The 24,451-nt window shown below is 43.4% G+C and overlaps 1 protein-coding gene across 1 annotated transcript in view; it reads right to left on the reverse strand.

Moving 5' to 3' along the window:
- CNKSR3 (CNKSR family member 3) overlaps nucleotides 1–22,996 on the reverse strand; it is a 60,757-nt gene extending 37,761 nt beyond the window's left edge. Inside the window, exon 1 of the mRNA XM_082305570.1 lies at nucleotides 22,885–22,996. Within this exon, the coding sequence (XP_082161696.1) occupies nucleotides 22,885–22,936 (52 nt within the window). The 5' untranslated portion in view covers nucleotides 22,937–22,996. The remainder of the gene's footprint in view (nucleotides 1–22,884) is intronic.
- Between the last annotated feature and the right edge of the window lie 1,455 nt (nucleotides 22,997–24,451).

The raw sequence follows: 24,451 nt of genomic DNA on the forward strand, positions 1-24,451 counted from the left end.
ACTGACCAGCTATGTTTGGCAAAAGCAGTCTTTCCGTGCTTTAACAGATTTTGTTTAGCAAACTAAAATGAGATGAAAGCAGAGCCTATCCATATGTTCTCTGCAGATAGACCTGGCACTCTAAGTTTCAACAGAACACGCGATGAAAGCCAACATTCAGCAAATGCATGCAAAACACATTAAAACTGAGAACACACCTGCCCTGCGCAGACAAGCCGAAATAGCTTCCTAGCCAATACCACAAGATGTCTTCAGGGACACTGCTGACAACATCCTCCCCGACTTCACAGTAAAAACGATATCCTACTTGTGGCAAGACACAACTCACATTCATCCCCTGGGTATACTGCAGCATTGAGGAAGGCAATGTGAACCAAATAAAATAGCAGTATGTTGTAGCTGTAATGAGGCACTTATTTAATGAACATTTATTGCTCAAGTAGCACCTAAGAACTACTATAAACTCCAAACTGAAACAAGAAAACATCTCTTTGCCCAATATACTAATACATGCAAAGGTGTGCCTATTTGTCTGTTGGTTGCATTTAAAATAGCTGTAATTAAATGGGTTTAGAATGGCTCTCCACTGACACAGAAGCACTTCCAGCAAGTATGACCCAGATTTGTTATTCTCTTCCACCCTAAATTTTTACCATTATATCTGGCAATCAACTTATCACCCCCAGAAAAAATTATTTTAAACCCACAGAGCTTGGCACTGCATACTGTACTAGACTACTGCAATGGCAGAAAAATTCACATTTAATTGTCACTAAAAAAGACTGTTCTTGAACCAATTCATTCAAATCTTTTCACAGCGATCACGTCCAGTGAACATACCCTACTGTTTGTCACAACCTAGTAAAATCATTTTGCTTGTGAAGACATGACTGACAGTGTCAGCAAATAGGGAGCTTTTAGCATGGTAAAAGAATAATCACTCAATGTGACTTTAAAGTCACATGCATGCATTAGGGGAGGCAAGAAAGATGACTAAATGGCTGTGGCGAGATACATGCAACAGGATTTAAAAGGTCTAAAAACACTGCCAGCTCCTTCCTACACTCTAGAAAACTCTCTTCTGTCTTTTTTTGTTGCTTGCAACTGATGTCTGTGACTAATCAAGAGGTGTTGCTTAAACAGGGCATCAACAGCAGTTAGTTATTTTATTACACCGGCGTAGAGTGGCTTCATTGATTCCACTCAAGCAATCAGTGTTAAAACTGTTCCACATACATCAGGATAAATTAATGTGTTCTACAGGCTATTAGTGACATAAAGCATCGTCCTCACGTACTGTGTCAAAACTCTTGACAATGAAACTTTCACCAAAGTTTAAATGCGGGGACTCTGTTCCACCCTGGACTTAAAAATCTCACTCCTCTTGGATGCTAAGAAGTTGTTTCCCAATGCACTTGGGCTCAACGAACCACTAAGCCTTTCTCCAGCAGGAAACAAAAGCAAGTGGTAAAATCAAAAGTAAAAAGTGGAGAAAACCAGATGATTCCAGTATTCTTTTTTCTCAATCCACTATGGCTTTTTCTTTGTACTAAGTATACTTTAAGACATGCTGGCCCAATATGTTTTCAATTATAGTCAAACAGGAATTTGCAACTTCTGTAGTCAAGGTAGGTTTGTTTTTCTCTCTCACTGAAAAATTGTTTATTCCATTGATGCAAATAACAGCTTTGCCTAGGCACGGTAGGATTTTGGCAGGAATGAAAGCAGAGTGGTATCTGGCCACTGAAAGCTGTAGTCAAGAAGAATCTACAGACAAGACCTTTGTCCCTCCTTCCATACAGTGCTAGGCTTTGTAGGGCATCAATCCACTTCACCACATGCCCTCTCCTGTACAGAGCATATGGGATGACTATCTCAAAAACGAACCACCCGTGGGCATACCACAGCATTTGTCTCTTCTGCAGCTAGGTGGCAACAAGAACTGAGGCAGGAGACCAACTGCCATTTCATCTTCAGGCTGGTCCAACACTCTGACTCACTCTCTCAGTAAGGAGGCCACACGCAGGAGGACAACATAACCTCAGAACATTCACTTCATTGGATCCCAGAGGGCACAAAGAGATGCATAGTTGGTTACTGCCAACTCACTTTTATCCAAAACTGAGGTAAAGCTCCCCCGCACCACCGGAGACAGATTTGTTCCAGCCACTTAACATCAACATCTTGACAGGAGAAGGCAAGCTGCATGGATGCCTGTGCCTCAACCACTGCAACAGGACCTTTATAAGCTCAACATCAGATTCAGCTAGTACACTGGGTTGTAAATTGGGAAAAGATATAGGAGGACACAACCTGGTCTGCCATCTTTGCTGTGGAATTACTTCAGAGGACAACAGCAGAACGTTGCAAGGGTATGGGGGCCAAACAGCAGAAAGTGGCACAACTATGCCAAGCAGAGCTCACTTCTCGGAGACCTGACTTGTACCTCATGAGACCCCCCACGCTGCTCCGCACTGGACCGGCTGCGGACCTCACTTACAGAGAGGTGTATTTCCTCACACCCATTAACAGCTCCAAAGGGAAGCCCGAAAGAAATCTTTTTTATGCTACTAACAGATACAGATGTTTTCACTAAATCAGTGCAACCACAGAGAAATACATTTCCCAGAATTTTCCAACTCACACAACCATGCTGAATTTGTTGGGTGGTTTCTTTTTTATACCACTAACACACACTTTTTACAAGAGAACTTTTACTCAGAACAAGCCTTTAAAACACTTTACCATTTTGCTTAAGGAAGTATAATAGCACTGAACCTAAAATAGTCTCAATGCTAGCTGTGGAGTCATCCACAAGATTACGGGAACGAGATTTTTTTTTTAATGGAAAAAATTTAATTTTGTTTTATTGTTCTAGTGAAATACATATAGTAGCTTAATCCATAGCAGGAATATGGAATGATTTAAGTCCCCAAAGGCAAAAACTCTCAAATCTGTAGAAATTACAGAATTAGGACAGAGTCCGTATTTCATGTTGTATGGCGGAAGGCCACCTCTCTAGCCTCATTCTTCCCATCGTCCATCCCACTCCTCTCTCCAACATCCCCAATCCCCTTCTTTCTCACCTGGACCATACTACCACCCCCTTGCCAGAAAACCTTCCAGGTCCTACCCATAACAGAAGTGGTGACAGAGAGCCAAACTAGAGTTGATGAGGGGCCCCATCAGGTGCTCTGGCTGTCTGAGCATCTTTGGGGAGGCACACCAGTGCACCAGAGAAATGCTGCGAACAGCAGGCTGGACAAGCTCTGTGTCGTGGGGCCAACACACACCATCCCTGAGACACTAGTGCACAGCCTGGCAGCAAATGACACCATGCAAGGCACAGGTTTGGGGAAATACACTATGTACGTGCCATACAGGAGGAACCAGAGAGATGTCACAGGACTGTATTTGGCACCGTGGACTTAATGAATACAAGAAGGCACTTTAATGACTGATGGAATGTTGGACAAGAGGCAGTGAATGCCACAAAACATAGAGGACAGTGAGGAATATGGTGCAGCGTGGGACGGAGGGTTGGAGAGCTAGCACATTAATACATGGTCCTACAAGGTACAGCTGACAAGCGTATTTGCCTCTAATTATTCATGGGGTGGGGGGAAGAGAGCATGGGACATAGATGGAGAAGGTCTCCGCACTGTCAGTACTTGACATAAAGTCCCTCCTGCATGACACTGCTCTCGCCACATCCCCACACATAAAATATTCAAGACACAGCAAGTGCATTTACTGCCTAAGTGTTCAAAACTGGCTATGCTGTGCCACATCAGTGTCCCAGGTTGCTGGTCAGACTCGTCTTCTGGGACCCAGATGTTATTACCATCAGTCATTTTGTATAATACTGCTTAAAGTGAAGCAACATTTCACTTCTTACCGAGGGGTGTGTCCTTTGACAGGTTTCACCCCATCCCTCATATTTCCTCACTCAAGTTTTCCAAGAAGCAGACGTATGAAGTTAAACTTACCAAAAGGCAGCTCCCTACTGCTGTACTTTTCTAACTCACCTAATTTCGTTATTACAATAAAGTAATTCACAACTAAATTTTAAAACAATTTTCACAACAGCACCAGACATGTGAGCACTCCTGGGCAATTTAATGAGCCATTCCCCTTATAAAGTCTTGTAATTTCAATTGTAATGTTAATATATTCACAGTAACACACAGTTTACATCAGCACCATCACAAGATGAAACTTCAAGGTGTCAAAAATTCAAAGCTGTCTGAACGAGGAAATGTTTCTGCTTCACAGAGAGTTAACCTCAGTAAAATACAGCCACCTGTATTTCCACCTATGTTATCTTTTGCCTACTGACACTTCAAAGCAATGCTTCTTCAGTTCGTTATTCTCATGCACTTAACAATTCTCTTTGTCTACATGGCATCACTGATTTCTTATGTATAGTCAATTTTTCCTCATACTGAGTTTTTTCTATGCCATTATCATTTGTTTGTTTGTTTTTTTAAAAAAACTTACTTTCAAAGTTTGTTTTAGCAAAATATCTTTTTCTTTCTATGTTAACTTTTTTCATTAGGGTTGGCTTTCATACAAAACAAGTTAATACATTTAAAAAAAAAAAAAATAATCACCATTCCCATGCTCATCTCAGTTAAGCACAAATTCAACAGCTAAAAGGACAGGAACTGGCAGAGAAAGGCAGCCCTTACAAGACGCAAAAACAGGCAGATACCTCCTAAAAACTGACAAGCCACCCATGGAAAAAACGTCTGTGGACCCAGTGGCTGATTCACTTTGTAAGGACCCTATTTCTCCCTCATCCTCAGCCACGTCTACAGCTGTACAGTAACCAAGGGGAATGATTCTCTAACTTGGATTTTAAATAAAGCTAAATAGTTAACATTTGTGAAAGTGATAAACTAACCATTTAACAGCCCTACTTCTAAGCGAGTATTAAGCGGACAATCTCCCCTTAAGGCTTTGAGTTCTGTATTTGCCAAACAGATGCACAAAGGGATGAAAATCCCATAAATGGTTTGCATTCTTAATGTCTGACACAATTTAGTCCTTGGGGAGCACACTACGTGTGTACGTGTGCGTATGTGGGAGATTGCATGCAGTCTTTTACAATGAGGCCCTGATCATGAACCTGTAACATTACTTTAAGCACCAAAAATAGCCTACAGTTCTGTTGCTGTATTAAGAGCAGTGATCAGAACGTCACCTATTAACTTTTGCATCACTACAATAGGTTTGTGTTCCTGCGTCCCAGCAAATCCAGTTGTTCTTCCTCACTCTTCTTGGTTGCTCTTTTTATAAAAATAAACAAACAAACCCCACTTATAACTTCTTGCACACTTTCGTTGACGATTCACAGCATATTGCAGTTTCCTGACCCTGCTTTAGCTACCCCAAGTACATAATCACAAAGATATGGTCATTTAGTTGGACACTAACAACAGGAGATACTTGTTAACAATAAAATCATACAGACCAAACTCTTCAATGTGATGTCCCTAGCCTGGGTTATGAAGACATGCGAGAGAAACAGCAAGAGCAGGGGAGGGATGACGGCACTTATTTGTAACACAGTAGTTAATCACAAAGAATGAACTTGATCCAGAAGTCTCTGGAACAGGTGAAAAACAGGCGAGAAACACAGAGATGCAAATACTGTCCTAAAAACAGTGGGTGCAATCACTTTTGCACCTGTTTTTTTAATCCAATATGCTCCACTCCCCAATTTCATCTAGACATTCATTTCTTATTTTTCTTCTACTTACTGCACCTCTATTTACCTTTCAAATAGCATTAAGTTTTTTAAAAAAATCAAGCATCTTGTTGGTGCTCAGAGATTTTATGCTACTACCAGCTATTACAAACTTCAGTGTTTTTTGCAAATCACTACAAAGAATAGAAATAATGACAAGCAGTAAATGCAAGGTTTCACGTGAAACTGAGTGTCTTATGTAGCTCTGTGACTAACATTATACTTGAAAAGAAGAATGGAGTAGAAAGAAGAACTAAGTTACATTTCATGAGCTCTGTGAAATTCTCAAAGCTTTGCTGGTCCTTGAAATACAGATTTAGAAGAAGCTAACCACTTCATTCTAACAAATACTTACCTGGTCTTCATAACTTTCATACATACATACATCAACATAACTTTCCAGAGCAAAACTGAAATATGATATGCTCCCCTCTTCTCCTGATCTTTCAAAGGAGTTATAATTACCTTAATCACAGAATGGACTTATTAGAGCCATTAATTCAAAACATATAAAAGGTTACAAAATTCCTTTAAAAATTCACTATTTTTTTTCTCCCCCTCTCCCTTTCCCATCTTTAAAAGTTGCATCATTTTTGTAAAAGCACCATCTGACGGGTAAAAAGACTGTATGAAACTGAAAGGCATGGAAACTTAGAAGAAGCAGTTTGCCCACTGATAAAAAGATATTACATTTGATCCAGAAATATCGTAAGTTTCATTCAAATACAGTTATTTGTTTTGATCAACTTAAAGCTGCCTGAGCAGCCTCTCTCCTGGATGCGTACTTTTTCTCAAGTATTACCATTATTTCCAAGCTACCTAAAGAGATCAAATACCCTCTTCAAGCTAGAGCTTATTTCCACAGCTTGGACTTCTGCAAGCTGATCCGCCACATGGTTAGTACTGTGTAGCAATCTCCAGCTAGTGATCAAATTTTCAAACTTCCAAATCATGAGAAATTGCACACTGTGCCCAAGTATGTATTTGGAAACATAAATTCAGACGTAATACTTCAGTGTGCTACTTTGTAAGGGAAGAGAGAACATGCAGCCAGGCTGATCCACTTCAACCCCTGAGAGCACTTCTATTTGTTAACTATGCCGCGATGGACTTTTGAGACAGTGATTTATGGAAGCCCGTTTGATCGCTGTTCGTCTTTGTTCTTCGCTTACAGGCACTGTAGTGACCTTATTTACACCCAAGTTAATCATTAGGTCTTACAGATGGTGGGGAACAGTGGGGGAAGGTAAGGGGTGAGGAGAGAGAGGGGGAGGGAAAGGAGGATTTCTTTTCTAAATTAAAAGGCATTAGTGATTTTTAGAAGTTATCGAAACGGCAGCAAAGAAAGAGTGTCTCACACAGATAGTCTCTCTTTATGCAGACTTGGCTTCACATCCCCAGAGATGCTACTGAGAAGATGGCACCACCCCCATGTGCTCTCTACCAAAACTTCCAGAAAACCCACCAACTCCAGCGGTGCCCTCTGCACCAGTAATGGAGACCCGTAAGCAGAAAGCTGTGAATTACTAACTTATTTCCAAACTGTCACCAGAGAAGCTACCAGGCACTCCTGTCTTCTGCTTACCATCAGCTGGAAAAGAATGAGGGCTCCCCACCCAAGGACTAATGAAATTCATCAAAACATTTGCTGCTCTTTGTCACTTCTATAGGCATCTTCTTTACTGAGGAAAAAAGTCAAAAATCCTCTCAAAACTGTCATAAAACAGCCAGGAGACAGTGAGGCTGCTCCTACCCACGTAAGACCAATGTGACAAAATACCACCTGGGAAAGAAGATCACGTAGCAGGAAAATACTGGGGAAAAAAGGGAAATACAGCCACAAGAGGAAAGATGAGGATAAATTACTATTGAAAATTTTCATTTGAGAAATTCACCCAACAGACACCACTTCACTGACCTTTAAACAGTCACACTGCTTCAACTACAGTAAGCACACAAATTTTTTGCATTATTTTCCTATCTTAGTGTTTATTTCAAATTGACAGAAGTAGCAGTATCTCAAAAGCAAGCAATCCACAGAAGAGCATTATGGGCATATAACAAACAGGGTAACAAAGAAGTCTTCTTATCTCCAAGTTACTCTCTCTAGACATCCCATCCCACTCACATGAAATACGACAGACATTTTTTACCCCCAAAGTTTTCAGTTCTAATAGATATAAAACTGTCATCAACCTCTCGGTCTGTAGACACTAAACTTCAATTACTGTTTCCCCCTCTCACGCACATACATTAATTCTGCTGAAAGATGCTGGAATGAGAACCACAGAAACCAAAAACATGCATTTACTTGCAGACCAGAACTGACAGCAGCAGCTCACACTCTTCCTAGAGGGGGAACTGGCCGGGCCTGGGGAGCTTTGGGACAGAGGGGACAGGCCAGACCCCCACCCAGCCTCACTCTCCATCTCCACACCAAAACCTCCACCAAGGGAAGCCTTTAGAGACAACTGCATAGCAAAACTCCCTGGCAAAGCAACAACCCAACTTAAAAAAAAAAAAAAAAAAAAAAAAAACACAAAAACCCAAAACAATCCATTCCACTCGGAGAAAAAAATCAAAACCTCAGCCCACTTTATCCAGAGCTACACTTCCCTCAGCCCATACATCCCATCACCAAGCCTCTGCCCATCTGGTTTACTGTTGCTAACATCTTCACAACAGCATGGATAAATATTCCACAGGAATAAAATGGAAGCAAGTATGAGCACAGAATTCAATCACATGCAATATTAACATTAATCACAGTAATTACACACTGACTACAGGCAACACAAAAGCACTGTCCCCTTTGAAGCATACTTCCTAAGGTGGCCACCTCCACAGCTTGTCAACTTTAATAGGTTAGGCCCCTCCCGTGGGGAAAATAGGTCAACACCTTTGCAGTAAGAGTGATTTTTATACTCCTTACCAAGTAAAAAAGAAGGCCTTTGCTGGCCCTAAAAATAAATACTATCCTTCAACAAGTCAAGCACAAACTCATTTCATTTTCTAAAAGCAGTAACAGTACACTCTACATTACTTGTTTGTGTTTCTAGCACATGAAGCCTCTGTGCCTGATAACTTTATGTGGTTAATACAGCGCAACACCCCCCTGCCCTAGGGCCTTCATCTCAAACATGCAATTAAGAGCTTGACTTTTAAAAGTTTCAAGGTTTTTGTGGTTGCAGGAGTAGTTCATTAGTCACAAGAGCTCCTTTTCTTGAACTCTGGTAATTAACACTCTGATGCCTGTTCCCACAGTGGAAACAGGAGGGAACCTTGCAAAACTGCCTGCCTCTTGGCTCCCAAGAAGAAATGGGGTGATCCCTTTAATTTGGTTTGGCTGCCTTCTCGCACCACCATGTGGAACTGTTTTGGCTGATTGCAGCAAGGTCCATTACTCACATCTGCCTCTCCTTTGTGTATGCACCCTTGCAAACACTGTGATTACTGTTACACCCATGAGCTACTCAGAGAGCAGTCTGCTGTAAGGCAACAGCTGATGTACTTGCCAGATAGCCAGCCTTTTAGATGACAACCTCCTACACTGTTACAAAATATTTATGACTAGCACCTTACAATCTCACGGTCAACAGGGCGGCATAAGTACAGGCACATGAGAATCACCAGCCATCAGCACCTGCTAATCCCATTAATATGTCATAGCAAGCTGAATACATTAACAGAAAAATGCTGATGGTGCATACCTCTTTCCATCATGGACAGATCCCCAGGAGTCACTACTGGATTCTCCTTGGAGACACTGTCATTACTTGGATGCATACATTACTTCATGTTAAAAATCCCCATAACATTTACATCAGCAATTCTAGCTTCTTATAATTTATTGTTTGCATTATTTTATATAATACATTGCAGTCCCTCTCATGAACCAGGACACACAAGGAGCCTCAAGACCAAAGAACAAAAATCCCAACCCCTGTCCAAAGGGAGCTTGAAACAGAGGGAGGAACATAAAATGAGGAATGACGCTCCACCCCATTGGACAGGCGACCATTTCACTGCACTAGCCATTGCCCTTCACCTGCAAAGGGCTGGGAAGGTTGATGCCATCACAGCTGACTGCTTTGAGGAGAGTTTTGCAGCAATGTGAAAAGGATCAGAAAGCTTAATTAAAGGCATTCAGGTAAAGTAGCAATTGGGTTCCCAAAAACAGGTGAGGGAAGATGTGCAGAGCAAGGCTAGGAGAAGGCCCGGCCATAAAGATCTCTGAGAGGGAAAGCAGCCAGCACGCATTTGAAGTAATAAAGGTGGCAGCAGAGAGGGGGGAAAGAAGAGACTGATATGGTTAGCATACCTAGTTAGGCAAAAAAAGACCCCAAACTTTGCAGCAGCAAAACATGCTGATAACTTCATACCAGTAACAGGAGATACCTGCCTTGAGGCACCCCATACAGCAGGCATTTTAAAGCATATCTCAGCTTCCTTTGAATAGACTGTGTCAAAAACCAAGGTTTATCAACTGAGCAGTCAATCACCAAATCTCTCAGCTTCCCCATATTTTTATAATTGCTTTAAACATCTAAAGCAATTGCTTCAAACAGTTAGCTGCCTGGCACATTTTCATTATTCCACATTGTCTTACAGCCCCAGTTAGGTGTACAATGATAATGCTACTTCCTAAAATAGCAGAGACCTCATCGGAGTTCCAAGTGCAACACCCCAAATATAAGAAAGTCAAACGCATTTAAGATCAACGGTGGCAAAGCTGACCAAGAGCCCTGTCTGAATCATACACAAGTCCAAAATACCACCAACCCAACCAGGAGCCCCACCTCCGTCCTATATAAAGCAGAGCAGAGGAGGGCAGGAGAGAACCCTATATCTATCTCAGCCACTCCATCTGACATCCTCATACAGTATTTTTTGTGATTACAAAGAGGCAAGAGCGTGAGCAGATATTCCACCCTCTTAGTACGGTGGTGACAGGATACTTCTGACCCTCTGCTGAAGCTCCAAATAGGTCTTCCTGATACTTTTAAGGCACAGCAAGGCACCATGAGATATTTGTAGGGAAGTCAGTTTGATGGATGGCTACTTGCTTCTTTCTCATAGCATTTCAGCTACATTGGGTTTTGTTTGGTTTGGGGTTTTTTTTGAAAGATCTGTTACAGAATATAATGTTATTGGTACAGCTTCCATAAACTTAATAGAAAACCAGTTTTCAAAAGTTAACAGATTTTTGAGAACACCCAATGGCAGGGAGGAATAAGAGATAATTAAGTTTCCAACTATCATTTCAACACACTCTTAACCCTTGGAAAATTGAGGATGATACTGGACAATAAAATTACATGCATAATGCTCAATTATACATGGGTTAGAAACAACACAGTCCATTCAATATTCTGCAGCAACAAAGCCATGTTAATTTGAGCGAAACCTGTGTGCGTACATACAAGTTGACAATCTGGGAAATGAGTACGTCTGTGAATGACAGCTCAACAAAAGTCTCCAGGCATGCCTAGCATGGGACTGACTCTACTGGGAGCTGGAATTCCTCTCCAAATATACCACCCTGAGAACCCAGTACTAATCTTACTACACTAAAAACTGACATACAGTGTTGCTAGTGGTACTATGGCCACACCCCAGTGTCCAACTGTCAATTGCCTTGTTCAAGAGACAATTTACTACACCAAAGATGCTCACCAGCTTGGAACCTGGGCACCATGATATGGTCTAAGATGACAAAATATTAAACAGCTTCCCAAAATATTCAAGACTAGCTACTTCACCAAAGGTTTGGTTCCAGCAACATCAATGGAAAACATCATTTTCCAACTGGTTTCCCATCATGGCTAGCACCATAAGATAGGAGGGTTTCTGCTGTAAAAACAATCCAAAGTAGCCCCAGAAGGCTGCTCCAAGTGTTTCTAATTATACCACAAAGATCTAAAAAGCATTAGCTACCCCTGATTCAACTACAATTGTTAGACACTGCCTTTCCATGCAATAACATGAGGTGTTGCTCATCCTTCTATGTAGCCTTACAAGGTAGTTCACCAATTAAAGACACTGCACTGGAGGCAAAGTAGAAAGGACAGAAGAGGTCAGTTATTATCGCACTAGCATCTATTATTACTCTCACATGCAATATTTTAAGAACTCTGTGTTAAAATATACCAAATTTTTCACCAGATGCTGAATAGCACGAGATATAATTACAGCTCTCCCACATACAGATCACACTGATTACATTCAACAACTCTTTTGTACTTCAGATGCCTATTGACTAGTAGTATTCCAGCAACCCTAAATGCAGCCATGCTCTATTTTCTTAAGCAAGCATACACAACTTTTAAATAAGCATGGCCCCTCGTTTGCTGATATGACCTCCTGCACTCCAGCAGTTCTCAAGTGACCAATGGAAAAAGGAGGATCCAGTAACTACAACACCGAACAAAGGCCTGCAAGTTTTCTTCCTCTGCTGCAGACATCATGGGATGGACCTGTTTGGAGACTGACATGCTTGAACTCCCAGGATACTCAATGAAGACCTACTCAGTACTCGATGGAGCCCACAGCATGATTCAAATTGCCCTGAAACAGACACTGAACGAAAGATCTGCTGAGCCACTCTCTAGGCTTCAGTGACTGTAACAGGAGTACAGACATCTAAATTAATCATGTCTTAACCCTGATTTGAATGCCACCCACTGTATGACCAGAGGCAAATCACTTTCTTTCACCATATGCTCCACAATGCAGAGCCATAAATGGACACTTGAAGTAGCCCAAACAGATGTTTCAGGAGTTTATAAGCAATGTAACTGCATTACAGGATGAAAATAGCCAAGACAATCATGCTAATGCTGTTTCTACTACATAGATAACCTACTTCAGGTTGTTTGGACCTGCACTGTGTAAGGCAGGCACACCCCAAAGTCCTCACAACGTTAACTCCCTATCTTTAAAATGAAAATAACAGCAAATTCCTACTGAGAGGGGTGCTGGAAGAATAAAATAAAGACTGAGAAGCACCAGGGACACTGTGATAATGATGCATTAAGGTTAAATCAAGATAAGAATTGCATAAGGCACCAAAAGAACACTTCATCAGCCCCCAGAGACTTTGTTTCTTAAGGCTCTACTCCAGTCATCTTCTCTCCATACTTTTAAAATCTCAACAGAAGTACCATAGCTAGCCTGAATCCTACCAGTCAGCAACAGTCTTGTACACATACGCTAATAAGTAGTAAGCAGCAAAATATTTAAGAAGCATGAACCTATCATAAATGCAACCATAAAAATCATTCCCCCACTACTGAGAGCCCCCACTGCCAGCAAGTACCTGCTATGGAAGCACAGCATCCACCTAAGACCATTTTAATGCTCCAGCTTTGGCACTGCTGCATCAAAGCCACACCTACCCTCCCAAATAAGCAACGAAACTCATTCTCAGTCAAATGCCAATATTACATGTTCCTCCAGGATTACCCCTAATCATAACTGAGGGCAAACCCGTGTTCTTAACTTTTTTTTTTTAAAAATGCAATGATGTCTAACACATGTTATTGTGAGATACAACCAAAACCAGCAAGAAATAAAAATGTTATTGGCAGGTTTGATTTCCAAGTTCTTGATTCGATCACATATGGATTTATTTATCTAGTGTTATTGTCTGAAATAGTGTGAAGTATGTATAGTTAAGAGAAAAGATGAAGGATTGGTTTTAGATGCTTTTATGTTTACACAGGGATTATATTTCACAAGAGGTATAATATTACATCCTCTGGTGAGTACAGCCTAAGTCCAAATACTACATGGAATACTACAAATTTTAAAGAAAAAAAAAAAAAAACAAGCACACAGAATTTATAGCATATTTATCTTTTGTCTCCTCTGTCTTCCAAAGTTTCCATTACAGCTTGCATTAAGAATGCCAACAATTACTAAGTTTTATGTTTTGCCATAATCCTTTTAAAATTCTGTTTGGTGAAGCTAACAGAATACAAACAGCAAGAATCCTGCACCTTGCGAAGAATGAGCGAGTGAAGCAGTGAATACACAGCACCACTAGAAGGATTCAGGGGGGAAAGAAAAGCAAAAAACCCCACTCATGTCAGAGTAGGTATCTGCATTTCGCTACGTTCCCACGTTTCCTCTACAATACTCTCTGGGCACAGCTCCATCCCCCGGTCCTTGCACATGTTTTTCAGTCCACATTCTTCAGGCATGTCTGAACTTGTTCTTATAGCCCTCCTTCCTCAGGGGAAGTCCTCCGGGGGTGGGGGGGAAGTCTTCATCCCTTATTGTTCCCTTCTCCCTTCCCACCCCCATAGCCAAGCACACGTCTGCTCAGCAGCACAGTGCCAAGATACCTGCTCAGGTACAGCGTACTGCCTCCTGCAGCAGTGGGATAGCAGCCAACTCAAAATTAAATTTTCAAAGCACTGAAGTTCTGATATTGCTGTCCCGATGAAAACAGACCAGTAGATTTTCATTCTGCTATTTACATGTCCACCTGTCACCAAAGGGTTGCCTTCTGGCCATCACAGCAAGGACACAGCTCTTTCACAACGCTAGCTCAGGAGGAGGAAAAAAGTACTGCCAAGACCTGCAGCTCAGGACAAAGTATCTTTGGAATGGGCAATAGCAGTAACATGACAACAGAAGGCAGAACTCCTCTCTTATTAGATAAGGGTCTTTTACACGCTACAAAAGCAAGAAAGTCCAACGGAAGCCCTTAACCAGTCTGCCTCACTGGCCCACTAGACTCATAATATATCCAAAGGAGGCAATACCTTGAGCCCTTCCCTTCTGTTCTGGCTAGGAAGGCATCTGTACCAGAGACGGTATCTTTTATTTAATGACAAAATGAGCATATTGCAGAGCTTTTCATAAAGCATTCACCCAGCAAACTTCATTCCAGTAATACAAGACTGTGAGATAAGGAAAGATATTAGTGATAAAAGGACAGCAACCTAAGCAACATTCATTTTGTACACACAAGACAGAGACATCAGGATCATTAGCCTAGGAGCGTGTACCAACACTTGCTTTAGCAGAAGCCTTAGTCCTTGATGAGCACCAATTAAGTTTTAAATGGAGTTCTTTCCTTTGATCAAGGAGCAAGATAAGATCGCATTTATGCCACAGAGCTTTGATTGCAACAGCACAGCAGACGCTTTGCTTACCTACACCTAACTACTAGTATAAGAAACAGTCCAAAAAACTAAAGACATTTTGTCATTACAGTGACAAAGAACTGTCTTCATGTAAAAGGGTATCAGAGAAGCACGTACAAGAAACTACATGAACCCAGCACTAATGCAATATTATAACATAACTCGGCCAGATACTGAATGCATGTCTCTAGACCACCATTACAAGAGGTCAGGGATTTGATCTCAGCAAATCAAACACAGATGCTTGGTTCTGTCCAGCATGTGTGACATTTGATGAAAATTAGCTACATTTCATAATATCATAAATATCTATTTTAATAGGTAATGAATGTTTAAAGCCAGTGAAATGGATCAGGCTAATTCAGTCTACCTCCTGCAGATCCTCCAAGCTGTGAAATGTTACTGCTTGTACTCTGAAAAGATGGGGGCAGGCATATGGAAAGCCACAGGCAATTTCCTCGTGCAAAGGAAGCGTGGCCCAGGGATTGGAATGATAGCCTCAGACGCCAAAGTCATCTCACTCTGGTAACGAGAGCCCAAATGACAAAAAGACTGTATACCCTGCCTAACATCAGACAGAGATCCACAGTCAAAGAGCATTTTTATTTGAATTTCCTATCTCTTACTGCAGCCCTGTGGACAAACACACTAAAATCTGTGAGCAATCCCGCAGCCGCGAGAAGCTGGGTCCTGAAGAATTACCGCAAATATGTGAGAGGTTGCTATGGAGGACCCAGCTCCATTAATTCCTGTCCACCTTTTCCTTCCTCACCCCAAGTTAGCCTTGAGAACGTCAATACCTCACTACCTCCTCCTTTTGACAGGACTTATATATTTGGGGTATGTGAAGGACAGAGCAAGGAGACACTGCGGAAACACCATCCCTCTCAGGAGGCAAGATCTGACTGCGTGACACTGCTAGGAAAATGCAAGGTACAAATTAAGACCAGTATCATCGTTTTTATGCAAAAAACACAACGGTAATCAACTTCTTCCACTTAATTCGCAGAGACACTGTTTGGACTTATTCATTAACATACCTTCTGTGTGAAGCTTCCCTGTAAGTGAAAAATCTTAGAATCATAGAATTGTTAAGGTTGGAAAAGACCCTTAAGATCATCGAGTCCAACCGTTAACCTAGCACTGCTGGGTGCTCTCAGCCTCCTCTTCTCCAAACTAAACAAGCCCAGTTCCCTCAGCCGCTCCTCACAAGACTTGTGCTCTAGAGCCTTCACCAGCTTCATTGCCCTTCTTTGGACACACTCCAGCACCTCGATGTCCTTCTTGTAGTGAGGGGCCCAAAACTGAACACAGTATTGGAGGTGCGGCCTCACCAATGCCGAGTACAGGGGCACTATCACCTCCCCGGTCCTGCTGGCCAGACTGTTTCTGATACAAGCCAGGATGCCATTGGCCCTCTTGGCTACCTGGGCACGCTACTGGCTCATATTCAGCCAGCTGTTGACCAACACCCCCAGGTCCTTTTCTGCCAGGCAGCTCTCCAGCCACTCCTCCCCAAGCCTGTAGCATTGCATGCGGTTGTCCCGAGACGATGCAGCAAACCAAAAACTGAGCAGTCTCGCCACCTCTTCTGCAAACCCTGTCACTAGTCTTTGTCTGTTTGACATGCCTGGAAGGAGCTCATCTGTCAGACCATGACTTAAACCAGGTAGTCCAGAGGTTTAGATTCAACAAATCAAAAGGAAAGAACAAACACTACCCAAAAAGCCCACATACTTTTGAATACTTGCTGACAGGCTGTATGCACGCATCACTCATAACTGCAATTCATCTAGTAGCATGTGTTGGATAACAGCCTTTTGTCAGAGTCTTTTAGTTAAGAAAATAAAACATTGTGACAAATTTCAACATGCATTTTATCCAGTGCCCCATACTTTGTCTTCCCTTAGCTCTTGCAGTGTGCTAGACAGTGTACAAACAGAGAGAGGCATGATCCTTGGCCAAGAGTATTTACATGCTGAAAACATGGGGTACCAGGCAGAAGTGCAAAGAATGAACACATGACAAGAGTTATGAAAGTCTGACACACACACATTTCATCAAAAAAGAAGCTTTTCCTACAGAAGTCTTCAACAACAGATACAAATGACTTACTGTCACTCAAGGAAAAGCTTTAAAGAAAGAAGGAAGGAAGGAAAAAAGCAACCAACCCACTGGCCAATCTCTGCACCTTCCACTGAACAGTTAGAAGAAATTGCTCTTAGTAAGTATACCACCTTACATGTCTAGTTGGTTAACACTGAGCAAGCATCTTCGTTCTTAACGCTACTACCTATGTTCAGGTACTACCTAAATACACCTTGTACACCTAAAATTCATTGTCAGAATTTCACTACATTCCCCTACAAAGGTTACAATCAACTTTCCACTAATGCCAGTTGTGATTTTAGCATTTAAAATGTTGCTCTTCCAGACATTATGCTGACAGCACTCAACTTTTAGACTTTCTGATGTTTGGTTAAAATAGTTTGAACAACAACTTAATGGCAAATAAACAGAGCTGACTGTGAACATGAAAAGATCGGGGGGAACAAAAAAAAAAACCAAACACATCACAGAACCCACAAGCAGCTCAAGAAACTGAAACACAGCAAAAAACATGAAAACATGATGTAAACACATGACACAGAGGCCAACTTTGATTTTTTTTCATACACATTCACTGATCTTTGCAACAATGAATGAATAATTCTAAGATTGCACAAACTCATTGTGCAACTTTTTACTTTTGTTTCAACCCACAAATAAACATAAATACATGTATTTAGTATATTCACCTTTCACTAGTAAAACATCATGGGCCAGCTATATTCAGAATTTCAGCTGAGATCTGCAAAGAGTGATTATTCAATGTTATTTTCTGATCTATTTAATAAATACTCTATACAAATATCTTTTAAGTAACCAAGCAAACAGAAGAAAAGAAATTCTTCTGCAGCCCCAGTTATGGGCAGCTCTCTACTCTTCTTCATTGAAAGCAAAATATTCTGTCTTAAAAAATAACCAGGGGCTTCTTTGCATTAGATTTTTCCCAAATAATTTGAACACAAGAGCATTCACATGCGAGTACCTAAAAAGAAAAGGAAGGCTAAAAAATAACTCCAGTGCTATGTATTACCCATAACTGTTTCTAAAATCCAGCTATGGTTTGCAGCTCCCAGTGCAGAGTTAACATGGCTGACCTTGTTGAAATCTCCCTGGGTAAGCAAGATAGCACTAAAAAAAGAATACCAGACCTTCACAATTAATTGCTAACTATTAATAAATTAGCATAGTTCTCCCTCTTCTCCCAGGCATACCTATAAATAAACATAGCTGCCTGAAAGCTTTACCAGGAATGGAAATCAGAGTATTTCATGATATAACAGGCACAGGAATAAGTGATATCATATCCATGAACTACTGAAGAAGGGAATAACTGAACCTGGAGAGCAGTGAAGAGACCAAAGCAGACGCATGATCCCCAGCTAGCTGAGGCTACGGCTACAGCGACAAAGGCCAAATTGTAACAGAGCCTCACAACAACAGAGGCTTCTAACGACAAGCGTGTCAAACTGTCTTTACCGTGTAAAATTTGGCTTGAAGTCACAACTCACATAAGTATGTGAGGCCTGGGGGCAGGGGGAAGAGACAGATCAGGCTACGGCAAACAAAAAGGAGGCACAGCGATGTCCTCTAATAAGACAGTGACATTTCTCACACAGGAGGCTCTATCCGATACGCAGGTTTCCTTCCTCTCGCATCTTTGGAGGAATGACCTTAGCTGTGGGGTTTTCAGTAGCCAGAGGCTTCTGGGACCAGAGAAAGTTTCTCCACAGGATCAGATTACTCTCTTTCTTTCAAATTGTTGCTACATCAGTAAAATCATGCCACTTTTGTGCTGGAGATCTCTCCATGTGCATAGCCCTATGGAACTAAATGGGGTCTTGCCAGTTTCTGGACCCCGGATAGCCCAGAAAACTGCAAGCGCACAATCAAATACCAACAGTGTACTGCAGATGTGCTACAACATCCATGGTCATACACCTGTCCTACAATAACCTGAAGAACTCCAGGAATCCCTCTTGAGGAGCTCTGGGGGAATTCAGTCTTGCAGGCACACGAGGGAATGCTGTGAGATACAGGTGAGGACCTTGAGCCCATAAGCATCTTAGCCTGCACAGGACCAAGACCGCAGGTCAACTGCAACACCATCTAGATGTTAGTTTATACCCCCCCCAAAAAAAAAAAAAAAACCACACCAAAACATCTTCTCAGTATAGTCAGGAAAACAGTGCAGGCTGTATCATTCAAAGAGCATAAACTCCATGTCAACCCAGCCACAAGTCAAATCAACACAGCATCCTAGCCAAAGTATTACCTTTTCATTGCTGAATATGGACCCTAAATACTATTTTAATTTGTGTCACACCGTAAGAGAAACCTATAACTACATCATCACTTCTTCCAGACAGAAATCAAGGAGGTGGTTATAAAAATATCAGATAGTTTTCAAACACTGATGTTGTAGCTAAAAAGTTATCACATCCTTGGTCAAAGCTTGAGACATGCTTCACCTGCACAGAAAATTGCTAGTGAGTAAAAGCTCAACTCTTCCTCAGGAGCTTGGGTTTAATTAGACCAACTCTTATTAGCTACATAGCCTGCTACTGTCAGTACAGCGCGCTTTGCCAGAAAAAACACCCTTGTTCACAAAAAATAGCAGCATTCTAGTCTGAATTAGCAAAAGAAGACAAGCAACTGCATTTTGTATCAGCTGTTCTTGGCAATAACGAGCAGAGCACTTTTTATTTAAAACCTGACTACAAAAATCTAAAAATATTCATGTTTAGCTTACTAATTCTTGATAGGTTCTATTTTAAATTCTAGATAAATGCTATTTACAGTATTTACCTAGGAGTGAACAGCTCAAAAATCACAGAACAAAACTCTTCAGGGTAAGAGTTACTTGTTAAAAAAGTTCTTCAAAAGCCACTTTAAAAAAAAAAAAAAAAAACCAAAGGGCAAGTTCACCAAGACCAAATAAGCTAACTGTCCAGCAGTGATCATACAGCTTACTTTTGGACTTAGCTTTTGGGAGTTTGTTTCATGGACCAGGGGGAAGTTTCCATGCTGCTTTTGGTTTGGAAAAGTTATTAAAAAAAAAAAAATCAACCCAATTTATAGGTGTTTGATTGTAAAAAGATTTGGAAGGACACAAAAAATAAAAAAGAGGTTCCTGAAGAAATATTCTCAGTTCTACATTGAACATTAAAACGGACTAAGTCAGACCACTTATTTCCACTACTCCCTACATTTTTCCAAAATGTTTTTATCGTTGTACAATAAGCATGCATCGTTATCTGCAAAACCGATCTCCCCACTGAGAGCTGGCATCTCCCACCACATTTATTTATATCATTCTTCTCAAATACATCTCCATGGCACCATAGCACTAACTACAGGCAGCAGACATCACCAGCCAAATACTTTCTCCCAGAGCCTGACCAGCTCAGGGAAGATCATAGTATCACCCTTCCTAGATGGCACGTGTAACAAAACAAATGGCATAAGCTCCCCTCCAATCACTTGTTTTATAAAACTAACCTTGAGAATTAAATATAATATTCATAAGGTAACATACAGAATATTGGTCTTTAGTCAAACATAAAATCCAGTGGCTGTGAACTACACAGTAAACAACCATTTCAGATTAAAAATAAACTATAAAACAATGTGCTAATAAGGCTGTTAGCTAGCTATTAAAGTATCAATTTTAATGTGCAGAGATGAAAGCGTAACCATAAAGAAAAATTTTCCACATCTCATTTCTTTATTACAGTCTCGTCATGCAGGGAGTGACATAAAATGACGCTGTGCGCAAAAGAGGTCAAAAGCTTACCTAGAAACTGAAAAACAACAGCAGAAACAAAAGTCACCAGCGGCCTTTAATTTATTCCCTTGCATTTCAAAGGACACGTGTTTGCATTAGTCAGAAGATCCACCTCCCAACTACAGCCAGCCCTCAAATTATTCTGCATAACACTAATTGAGGGTCCAGCTAGAGTTACCTGCTCAAGGAACCTGCGAGTATAAAATACACCATGCAAGAAAGCAAGCCAAGCATGCTTAAGTATAATAAAGCCTTTTAAAATTATTAGCAGGTTTACTCTTTAATCTGGCAGGGTAACAAACTTTCAGCACCCAAGAGAAAAAACACAATGAAGGAAAAGCACTATATAAATATTCCACATGCCAATGCAAAAGGCTTATTTCATTGGAACAATGCACTCCTGTTTAAGCCAATACCAATCAGAGGAAAAAAAAAAAAAAAAAATCTTTCTGTGGAAGTTATTAATACGTTAACGCATAACTTCACAAAGTACGTTTGTATGGAATCCTCTTCTCACCAAGGCTGCTTGGACGGACCCTGACTGGCACCAGCCCCTTCATGCACATGTTCACGCTCAGGAGGGCTGGGAGTATCGATCTCGCGCTGTATGAAAACATGAGCCTGCTTTCCAAATTTGCCTCCGTCTTGAACCAAACTACTGCCAAGTGCTGACCACAGGCACGCAGTCTAATCAGCGTTATGGGCCCGAGACAGAGGAGTAATGGCCGCTATAAGTAAATGCCGCTTCTAATCCAGGGAAACTTTCACCTCTGAAAGCATTCCTAACTTCACATCAACTTCAACTCCAGCAAAGCCTGCGAAAACACTTTATGTCATAAAAGACGATCACGCTAAAACGTAGTCCTACAAGAAAACAGACGTACATTTCATAAGTCCTAAATCCCCCACCTAACTCATAGCTATTTCCCCTTGGATTTATTCCGTGCAGAGTGGGAACCGCGACAGCAATATCCCAATCGGCATTCAGAAAGCACTCCCAGAGTCCAACCTGCTTTGACAAAACTGAGGCTCAACCTGCCTTGGAAGAAAAACCCCAGGACACCCAACGCCGCAGAGGTGCCCCACGGCAGGAGCGGGGCACTTCGTGGGTGCACCCACGGCCCAGCGCCCCGCTCCTCCCCACCTTCCGCCTCCCACCGGAGAGCCGGGCGCCGGGAGGGGCTGCCGGGGCGCCGGGAGGGGCTGCCGGGGCGCCTCCTTCACGCACCCGTCCCGCTGCGGCTTCCCGCAGCTACGCCAACAGCGCCGACAAACCTGGGAGCGGAGCAGGAAGTTTCGATAGGCGGGAGAGGGAGAGGAGCAAGCACACGCACCGGAGCGGAGTGGGAGGGAGGGAGGGAGGGAGGGATGGACGGACGGACAGAGGGACAGACGGACGGAGGGGCCGCTATTCAACTCCCCGAGCGGGGAGCCCAGTGTTTTAATCCCATCACCGTTAAGCAGGATTAAGAGTTCTTGCTTACTTGAGCTAGTTTCTAAAGTTTTTGCTTAACTTACACAACTGACTTTTTTTCGACCAGTGAGCGGCTTTTGCTTGAAAAGCTGGAAGTTAACTTACTGTATGTGCCTGAAGGAGAACAGTTACTATCTCTATGCAAGCAGACTGGCCAGCACGACCACAGAAGGAGGGGACCGAGCGCTGGGGAGACCCCCCTGCAAATACCTGTACCGCCAGCCAGCCACCCTCACGCAGCCCAGTGCAAAGCTCACCTCCCCCGTTCCCCACGTCCAAAAAACACCCCCACACAACGCGAAGTACGCACAAGTGCACTACCAGGTAAGGAGACAAGCCAGGAGGGAGCGGTAAGCCGCCGACCCCCAAGCCGCACGCCGGGGGAGTCCCGGGGCGCAGCCGGCGGGGCGGCCACGGAGCCGGGGCCGGGGCTGGCACGGCCGCGGCGCGGCGCTGGCAGAGGCGCACGGCGGTGGCCCCGCTGCCCCCGTCGCGGAGCCCGGCTTCGGGGAGGGAAGCCACGGCGGCCAGCGCTACCCCGCCGGGAGCTGGGTCGCCCCTGAGCCCGACACCAGAAAGCTCCCGCGGCGCAAACCCGGCGCCCTCTTACCCTTAGTCCAGTCCACCACTTGTTTCGGGCTCCACCTGGTCACCGGCTCCATGGCGGGCTCGGTCCCCGGGGAGACCCGCAGCCGCGCTCCTCCGAACGCGAACTCGTCCCCTCTCAGGCTCCCATCCCGGCAGCGCTGCTCCGGGCCTCCCCCTCCTCGGCCTGGCTCCTCCCTCCCGCCCGCCCGCCCGCCCGCCCCCCGCGGCCGGGCCCGCCCCGCCCCGCTGCCGCTCCGCCCCCCGGTGCTGTTCCCCGCCGGGCCGGGCCGGGCCGGGCCGGAGGCGGCCGTTAACGGTGGGTTCCGCCCCGCAGCGGTGCGGAACGTGGTGCCCGTGTCCAGCTTTGGCTTCGCGGGGTAGCTGAGACCAGGCTACGAGAGCCCTCAAGGGCGACACGTCTGAAAGCCACCGCTCTTGGGACCATGCGGTGACAGAAATCTCACTTTTCTTTAAAGCAAGGTGCGGTTTTACCTCTCCTAGGTGTGAAGACCAGCCTGGAAGATTTAGGCAGAGAGCAGGTGAACAGAAACAGTAATTATTACTAGAAACAGGAATTGCTATTAGTCATATTACCGCCACTGTCATATTAACATTGCTTAATTTGTACTCGGTGCTTAATACGATTTTTTTTTTTAAACGGACATATTTTGTAGGCTCAAGATTTCCACGTACACAATGGCGGGGAGGCCCACCGCCAAGGCGGCTGTGTCTGGTGATGCCGCAGCGAGGAGAGGGACGGAGCGGCGGAGGTACGGGATGTTTCCCCGCGCCGCAGTTTGCACTGGGCGCAAATCTTGCACAGGGGGTAGCCTGGCAGGCAGAAAAGCAGGGATTTGGGAGCCGCCCGGCGATTTGGGAGCCGCCCGGCATCCTGCCCCGGGAGCTGCAGCCAGGCTCTTCACCCTGCTTCGGTGGCGGCTCTGTGTGAGTCACAGCCCTTCGGCAATTTTAGCAGCAACTGCAAACTGCCTTCAACCGCGCTTTTCCCAATATTGCCATTTGGATTTTTTATTTCTGAATCCTGCACTTAAAAAAGTCCTTGGGTGTGGAGGCCATTTCACCATAATAGTTTACTTCTGTTCTGCTGCTCTCGCTTGGGAGCTACATGTAGCCACCCGGTCTGCCTCAGGCTCGCTTTCCTCGGAGGAAATGTGTCGCTGTGTCCTGGCCACCTCCTGAGGCCCATGTGAGCCCATAGTGAGTCTCAGCCTCTACTCAGAGGTTTAAGTACTGACCTCCGAAACTGTGTGCCCAGCGTACTGACCTCCACTGTTCCTTGCTACCAAACATGTAACTCAACCTACAACCACTTTTCCATTAGCAAAGCAGCAAGGAGACGTGGAGAAACCGGGTATTTTTATCGCATGCATCACTTAGGGGATCTGGCTCAGCAACAAATTCCAGCGCGAAGCCCTTTTGTAACATGCACGAAGGTTTCGCTGCTCCTCTTCCTCAGTGAGAAAGAGCAGAGTGAACTCTGCTGTGACAATAAGACTGTGAAATTTTAACTTGGCAATATTAGAGAGCGGGTAAGCAGCTGGGATTTCAGACTGTCCAGTATCCCACTG

The sequence above is a fragment of the Platalea leucorodia genome, assembly GCF_965183815.1.
Source record: "Platalea leucorodia genome assembly, chromosome: 3".
Classification (NCBI taxonomy): Eukaryota; Metazoa; Chordata; class Aves; order Pelecaniformes; family Threskiornithidae; genus Platalea; species Platalea leucorodia.